The sequence below is a fragment of the Crocodylus porosus genome, unplaced genomic scaffold (assembly GCF_001723895.1).
Source record: "Crocodylus porosus isolate Cpor-Errol unplaced genomic scaffold, CroPor_comp1, whole genome shotgun sequence".
Lineage (NCBI taxonomy): Eukaryota > Metazoa > Chordata > Crocodylia > Crocodylidae > Crocodylus > Crocodylus porosus.
In genome coordinates, this window is record NW_017728886.1 from 202,039,761 (window position 1) to 202,048,435 (window position 8,675).

General features: G+C 40.6%; 1 protein-coding gene across 1 annotated transcript in view; it reads left to right on the forward strand.

Annotated features, from left to right (window-relative positions):
- Positions 1-8,675, forward strand: part of RP1 (RP1, axonemal microtubule associated) — a 328,710-nt gene that overhangs the window by 105,517 nt on the left and 214,518 nt on the right. The window contains exons 9-12 of the mRNA XM_019542502.1: positions 3,204-3,279; positions 5,655-5,731; positions 5,832-5,863; positions 6,045-6,174. Of these exons, the coding sequence (XP_019398047.1) occupies positions 3,204-3,279; positions 5,655-5,731; positions 5,832-5,863; positions 6,045-6,174 (315 nt within the window). The remainder of the gene's footprint in view (positions 1-3,203; positions 3,280-5,654; positions 5,732-5,831; positions 5,864-6,044; positions 6,175-8,675) is intronic.

Below are 8,675 nucleotides of genomic sequence, written 5' to 3' on the forward strand. Positions count from 1 at the left end.
TATCCCTATTTGTTACATTGTAAAGTGGGTTCGCTTTATGTGAATTTGATTTATGCGCCGTTCTCCAGGAACACATGTACAGCATAAATCGAGGAAAACCTGTATTGATATAAAATAATAGGACAATGGTATTTTACAGTTGGGAAACAAAGGCTTGCAGGAATATCAGCTATTAAATTGGCATAGTCATGTTTTGTTACCATCACATATTTCGAGCAATCGGTCTTAACCACCATTTCATTCCACATAATTGTATGAAATTAAAAATGCAAATGAAAAAATACTGGATATTACAGTTTTGTCATTCCAGAATAACATTCTTTGTTTCTCTTTCCTGCACTATTGGGTATTGAATATTTCATTGTACTGTCTGTACTCTGGGTGAGAAAGTCTAGCACAGTGTACTCAATTTATCATCATTATTAATTGTACTGAGGTAGCATCTAGAAGCTGCAATCAGGGATTTGCTGAGCTGTATTATGCTGGATACTGTACATACACTTAATGGAAAGACGGCATATGCTCCAAATTGCTTATAGTTGTGAAATTGAGATTGATCTGATCCTAGACATTGTGCACTGAGCAGGTCAGTATAAACTGGGTGTGCCTCCATGTGCAATTATGGCACCTGAATAAACTGCAAAGCTAATCGCTCCTGAGTTAATTACTCCTGGGAGTGCCATTTAGGCATAGCATATAGAGCCCATGTGGAGCAGCCCCAGTTTGCAGGGGGCAATGGGGGTCAGCCTGCCAGCCTGGGGCTGCTACCTCTGGCTCAGTGTACTGCAGAGGGGCCAGATGGGTCATGAGGGAGCTTTAGTGTAGGGCTAGCCAGCAGGCAGACCCTACACTGAAGCACCATTGTAACCCAGCCAGCCAGGCAGTGTCTACACATAAGATGCTGTGGAGTTTTTTACCCTGCAGCAGGATAGTACTTGTATTTATAAGTACAGGCAGTCCTCAGACTTACGACAAAACTGATTCCTAAAAAACGCATCTCAAGTCAAAATGTTGCCACTCGGAACCAATTTTCTCACAAGAAACAATGTTATAAATGGGGGATTTGTTCCTGAACCAAGGCCTGATACCCTGTTTTCACCAAAAATAACCCAGAATTTTGTACTCGATCAATTATAGATGAGTAGTATAGCTACATTAATATATTTATATTGTAAATAATCATATTGATTTGGAAGGACTTCTTTGAGGTGACTTTGCTGGGCTTTTTGAAAGGTTTTTGGCTGGAGTCTTCTCAGGAGTCTTGGCTTCAGGTTTTTCTGGAGTCTTGTCTGCTTTCTTAAAGAAAGTGTCCAAGGAAGTTTGGACAGATGTTCTCCAGGGAGATGAGTGATGCAGTGAACTTTTTCGCTGGCGTGGCATCCCATCAGATCAAGTGTTGTAAAGTCAAAACTGATGCCATAATGTTGAAACAGGGTGTCAATTTATAAACGTAAGTGCAAAATGTTGTAACTCGAAATGCAAGTTGAGGACTGCCTGTACTATCCTGCTGCAGAGTAAACTAGTTTATTCCAGCATAATAGGTGTGTATTTATAGACGCCAAGATGTTTATTGCTCAGCTAAGTAGTCTACTGCTCAGTAAACATGCCTACTGGGTGAGAGAGTAATGTCTTAGACAGGTATCAGTGTGTTTTGTCTTGTTATTTTAGCTATTGGCCATAATACAGTTAATGCTCCCCTTTCTCTATCTTCCTGCCCATGTGACATCCCAGCTTCTCTATACATGAAAGAGAAGAAGAGGCACATCTCCCACACAGCCTAACCCTCTGTAGCTCTCTCTAGTTGGAGTCTGGTAACCTTTTAGGGGTGAAAGGATGACACAATCAAGATGTCTTTCTCTGCAGAACTCTTTTTAGTTTTGCTCCTAGATTTTCACCTAGAAGGCTGAGAGGTAGAGACTTGAGACCTACATTCAGGTGTTCTAGATCTTTTCTTTGCTGCTACTAAGCTTCTGGGAAAGGACTTGGTTAGTAAAAAATAGTTCCTGTTGAACCAAGTGTCAGCTGAAGGGGAACATACCGAACAACCATTGCTGTAGCCTGCTCACAGGCTCCCTTTCCTATGGAAATATAGGAATCAGATGGTTGGGAGGGAAAGCAACCTAAGAAAATCCAGGCCACCTGCCAAGGGTTTTTTTTTTTAAAAGGGCAATCTGAATCTTTATTAAGAAAATTCCTCTTCTGAGAAATTACTAAATAGTAATACTCCAGTAGTGCCTAGAAGTTCCAGCCAGAGTCGTGGTCCCATTGTGTTAAGTCTGTATGAATACACTGCAAGAGGGTCTCCGTCTCAGACGGCTTACAATATAAATAAACAATATATTCCCAAACATACTAATTGCAGTGCTGATCCACTTGTACTTTGTTTCTCAGAAATGAATGCCCACTATAGTCTTTATTGTAGGCCCTTGTAACGACAAGCAGCATTCCCAGCAGTATGCCAAAACCAATAGTGACAAACAATCAACTTTCTTCTGTTTTGCATCAACCAGTACAGTCTATTAGCACTGGTAGTTGGCTACTAAGGGAGTTGTGTGCCCTTAGACTGGTTAATGATTAATATGTCAATTTCTTGATTTTTTAAAATATTCCATAAAAGTAAAATATCTCTTACAATATATAGCCATTGAGCAAAGTCATAATATTGAACCCTGTGAACTTGCAAGGGATGGGCAATACTTTTGCTGGCAATGATAATTCTTAAGCTGTTGCGAGTACTTTTGCTGTACAGTATCCCAAACAAAGATAGGGCCAGCCTTATTGATTTTGGATCAAAAATATATCCATAAAATTACAAGTTAATCTTTTTTAAAAATGGAGAAAAAACCATTAAAATTAAGACTTCAAATGAAAGGAATAAGCAGCACTGTTGACTTCTGTTGCTCCTAGCATATTACTATAAATTGGGAGTTTTTAAAGTGGTTCACTTCTTTACAGAGGGTAGAATCCTAACATATTTGCAGTCAGATTGTTGATGCAACTATGAAAAATAGAATGAATCCCTGCATAGTTCTACTTTCACCTACGTTTTAATTTATTGAGCTGGTTTCTGATTTAAATCGGTTTTACAGTGATGTAGATCTGTTTAAATTCAGGGTGGTGGTCAAAGCTGTCATAATTCCAAATGTATGAATGATTTACAGTAAATTTTGTTTCAGGGTTTTTTTTAAATGTTTTTGTCTTAGGAAATGGATGGTTTCTGGACAAGATTATAGTCAAAGACTCTGTCACTGACTTGGATTATGCTTTTCTATGTCACAGGTTAGTGGTTTCAGATAGGTTATGTTTATAGCTTCTTTTCTGATACTCCCACTTGTGTGGCTTGTCACCTCAGAAGTGAATTGAAACTATCTGATTCCTCTTACATTATTTAGCAAACAGCTATCAGTTAGGTAGCAGTTTTTGGTCACTTCAGAACTGTGCTGCATTTGAACCACTGACCATGCTATTTAAAAGTCTACATGATATCTTTTCCATGCCATGCCACTTGAAATCTTTGGGGATTACTTGTTGGTCTGTTCCTCCCTAATATCAAGGCAAAACTTTTCAGAGGAGCAGGTTGCTTTCTAGGCATTAGAAAGCAGCCCTGGCCCGTGGCTCTCCCCTGCCTCCTGCCACCAGGCTCAGCAATGTGGGGCTGGTGGAGATGCTTGGAGTGCAGCCCCACAGCCTTCCTGGGGGTATGGACCCCCAGATCTGCACACAGGATGACAGGAAGCTGCTACCGCTGCTTAGGGCCAGTGGTAGCACCAGTCTTCCTGGCGCTTGGTGTCGGCTGTGGGCTGCACCCAGCACCAGTCCCAGATGGCAGCAGCAGCCTCCTGTCATCCCAAGCGCAGATCCGGGGACCCGCACCCCCAGGAGGAGTCCAGCACAACCCCAGATCTGTGCGGGCCCCCAGATCTGTGCACAGAATGACAGGAGGCTGCTGCTGCCCCCAAGTGACATAGGTTTTGCTTTTAGCAGTGTGAGATGCAGTTTTCCAGAAACCCCTGCATCTATCTCCTTGAAACTTGGCAGGCTTCATGCCTTCTGAAGGGGCTACCATCTGAATCAGGCAAGAAATGACGAAGTTATAGGCATTTTCATGATTCCCCGTTATAGCCTATGGGCAAAACGTCGAAACCTGTTGAAAGAGTGAAACAGTTTCAACGAAATGAAACAGAACAGTGCTTTGAAACTAAATGAAACGATGAAACGAAACACTGCCCCTTTGAAACGGCAAAGTAGAAGTGGAAATGAAATGGTGCTGTTTTGCACAGCCCTGACATCTGTATGCAGGTGCTTGAGCTCTGCCTATTTGTGAGGCTTGGAGACAGCTGGAAGCAATGATCAGCTAATGAGAGTGGAGCCACAAAGAGACTTAAGAACTCTAGGAGGCCAGGAGAGAAATCCTGAGCTGAAATTGCTCCATTCTCCTAGTGTCCAGAAAGGACAGAGGTTGTGGTATAAAACTGGCCTGAGAAACTGAAAGTGGAGCTGAGTACCCTGTTTGAGGCAGCAGGATAAGTGACCTGTTTACAACATATGATCTTGTACCATTCAAGGCAAGCTTTGTCATCTCATTCAGTGGACTCAAGATCAGGTTATGTGTTCTTAAGATCCAGGCATCACTAATGTATAACTGAGCACCTGCCTCTTCTTCTGCCCGTCACAAGTTGTCACTGAGAAGCAGCAGAATTTGACTCAATTCAATTTTTTCTTTTGATTTCCTAGTAGTCTTTTCTGCGCTGAATCTGCTACTCCAAGGCGCATTTTTTTTTCCACAATTGTATCTACTGTCAATTAATTTACAAACATGTATGTAAATTTGAGGAGTTAGGAAAGTCTGGTCACATCTGAATCTACCTACAGCTTGTCAGTGGCACCTCTATTCTAGTTTCTTCTTTTACCAAGTGAATAAATAACTTCCTAAAACAGCTTTGAGTGAGTGATGTACACACTAAAATTGATTTATGTTTGAATAAGGGCTTTCTGCCTAACAGATACAGCTCCTCATCTTTGCCTGACCTAATTCTAAATCCATATTGTAGATGAACTGCTACAAAGAGGTCTTGAAATATAAAGCTAGTTTCATAAATAATTTAGGAAGAATTCAAATCTACTTCACAGAGGAAAATACAATGTGCATGCTAGTTCTTGTTAGGGCCTGATGTCCCTTTTTGTTTGCATCATTTCTACAATAGGAGAAGTCAAAGGAGAATATAGTATATGTTGTTATTAAAGGCATTGTTCATACCATGGAGGGTGTGATGAGACAGGAGAATTTGAGAATCTGACGAATTTAGATTTTGAAGTGGCTTTCTTGGAGCAAGCTGAGCAGACACTGTAGCCATTGGGTTCACTATTACTGATCTCTTACCTAGCATTTCTAGTTAAGACTCCCCATTTATTGCACTGGCTTTGGTTCTCAGGCCTTAATCCAGGAAAACTCTTAAGTATGCATTTCACTTAACGTCATGCAATCCTATTGCCATCACACTCTCCCATGCCTAAAGCTACACATATACTTAAGTCATTTGCAGATTCAGGACATTAGTGCAAAATGCATTGAACTGCTACATATGAACAATGTGACTAAAATATTGGTGGATTTGGATATCAAGACTAAATTGCAATGTGTTCTGTTTTCCTAGATGGCTAGATCACGGGGAGGATGATGGTAAAATTGTAAGAGAACTGAATGGGGCAGACTCTAGCACCTTCTTAGCAAGTAAGCGTGAAGCAAGAGAAGATACTCTGACATCATTGCAACTCTGCCAAAACTAGTCAGGATACTGTATATACTAATCACATTCTCTTTATCTCTCCAGGGCAAGAACTGGAACTCAGGAGAGAGGAAACTGTAAAGACTTTTTAATTTTTTTTTTTTAAAAAACTGATTAAACAATATTCAGACTGTGCTATAGAGAAAATCAGATCAATAATTCTTATGTATATGTAGATTCCTCTTTTTATCTTCTCATGCAGTCTCTTTTCTTTTATTCCTTCTTTCCCCCTTGTATCCCTTTTTAAAATGAAAATAGTGGGCTGCTGAAAGTTGGAAGTTTCAGAAAGGCAACACACTTCAGTTCTACAGCAGACTTACCCATGGCTTCATACGCCTCAGTCCAGATGGCATAGTCGATGCACTTGGTGACAAGAAGGACAAATATGGTAAAATACTTGTCAGATTGTGGTGTGTAGGTGAATGGCACAAGGCAAGAGAGCTTCATCAGCTCACTGTAGTTTTTGTCTGTAAGATTTAAAATGGATTCTAATGGGAATGGGTAAATAGAACCACAAATATGTATTTTTAAAGACATTAGTATCTTTAAATTGGTTCAAAACTGTCAAGATATTTTTTTGTAGAGGAAGATCCTAGGAAGCAACTTCTGTTTGGTTTTCTTTTAAAGTAGGATCAATTCTCACATACAATTTTAATCATGCAGAATGTGGTCAGTCATTATGGGAGTGGAAAAACCCTTCAAATGTGGAATTGGTAATTAGGAAGGTATGTGCCCAAACACCACTTAATCTCTACTGGCATCATTTCCACCTGGTCTAACTGAGTTTCTACCAACTAAATCTTCTCGAGCTCCAAAGCCCATCTAGCAAGAAAGAGGTGCCTGCTTGTATCGTATGGGTTTGACAAAATGAGGTGCAGAGCCTTTTGCTGTCTACAGGATGAGAGTGCAACCCAGCTTTCCCAGTTGCTGACATATTGTCTGACAGAATGGTAACTTATAGGACATGTTGGAGAGGGCAGTTTAGGGTAATGAGAAATTTCTCAGCAATTCCCTTGGGCATTTTTCTGAAAAATTGCAGTGGAAAAACCCCTAAATTCCTCAAATCTTTTCTGTCCAGGACCTTGTACAGGTAGATCAATAATATCACATAGGCATAGCAAATGGGTTTTATTTTTAGTTTTGGAAAGACCCCCTGTCAATTATCATGCTTGGTCTTCTTGTTTAATTATTCAGTGACTCAGGACATTGAATTACTTAACTCTCTAAGTATCGTTTTACCATTTCAGAGAATTCCAAATGCCTAAAAGCATTTACCCAGCATGAATGTGTCTTGGAAATCCCACAAGGAGTTTCATTTTAGCATCACAAACTGAGAACTACCCAGGCGAAAAACCCCAAATAAACTTTCTCCTTGTGTGAACCCAATACAGACTTCAAGACCGTACTGAGGCAACACACAAATCTGTTCAATTTTTATTGCTGTGTTTTTGGCTGATGGATGATATATGATTCAATTTCACAGGATAACATAGACTTCATCATCACTTTGCACGCAAAATCCAAATTTGCACTTCAGGCTGCACCCATCTTGCATCTATGCAAACTTTTTGTTCTATACATGAATAGATTTCTAACAGTACTGTTTAAATATGTGAATCCATTTGTTTTTAATCGGTTTGTGTAGTTTAATTTCACACATTGGAAGTAAAATTGTAACACAGGTCACAGTCTGTCTGATTCAAAGAACAATATTACCAGCTTGTATGTAATTATACATGTGTTATAGCTGTACATAAAACAACCATAAATATTCATTTATATGACTATTTAGATGTTTCCGTAGTGTTGAGGTGATGTTGTTGCCATGATGATACAGGAGATGTTTGAAAGGCAAGAAATATTGGGGTGATATCCTTTATTGGGCCAACTTTATGGTTGGTATAGACACAGGCAAGCTTTCTGGCATCACAGTTCCTAGTACCACAGCTTTCCTGGTATCACAGCTTTCTGATAGTCACAGCTCAGACCTCATTTAGATGCTTAAGAGGGTACTGTGGGCAAACCAGGGTAAGCTAAAGATCAATGTGATCACAAGAACAAATATGGGTAAAGGGGCCAGGAATAAAAACAATGTGAGATTCTGGAATAGTCTGCTAATAGGAAGAATGAAAGCATGTTTAGTTTTAAGGGGAAGATTGGCAAATTTCTGAATGGCTGGGGACAGACATTACACATAAACCACTTTAAGTGATCAGAAACTGATTTAAACCTGTAACAGAACAGATGTTCAGGCACATAAACCAGTTTGAGAATGCCTGAAACCAGTTTGAGATAAACCTGGTTGAATGTAGTATCAGACTTAATTGATTTGGCTCAAATGCAATGTCTGTCCCAGACCCCTTTCTGGTTTAAGATAAACCAGACATCACCAGCATTGTCTCTGGGCTGGGCGGGACTGTCTGCTCCATAGCAGGGCTGGCCCCTCCCCTCTTCTCCCTGGCTGGAGCTCCAGAGACTGTGGGCTACTTCCCACCTTCCCTCACCACTCCCTGCTAAGCAGGAATTTCCCCCTTCTCTCTGCCTTGCTGAGGAGGTGTCTGTGAATTAGCTGACCACATTCTGGCTATTGTCCATGCTGAATCAACAGGCAGAATCAACAAGTAGCTGGTAATGTCCCTTTGTTGTTTTCTTAATCGGCTTAATTGGGACAAAGCATCCACACCAGAGGACAGGCGGATGATCCAGGCTGACCTGGACTGGCTCAGCAAATGGGCGAATGAGAACCTGATGGTATTTAACACCAAAAAATGCAAGGTTCTCCACCTTGGGAAGAAAAACCTGCAGCATCCTTATAGGCTCAGCAGTGCTACACTGGCTAGCAATATGGAAGAAAGAGACTTGGGGGCCATCACTGACCACAAGATGAAC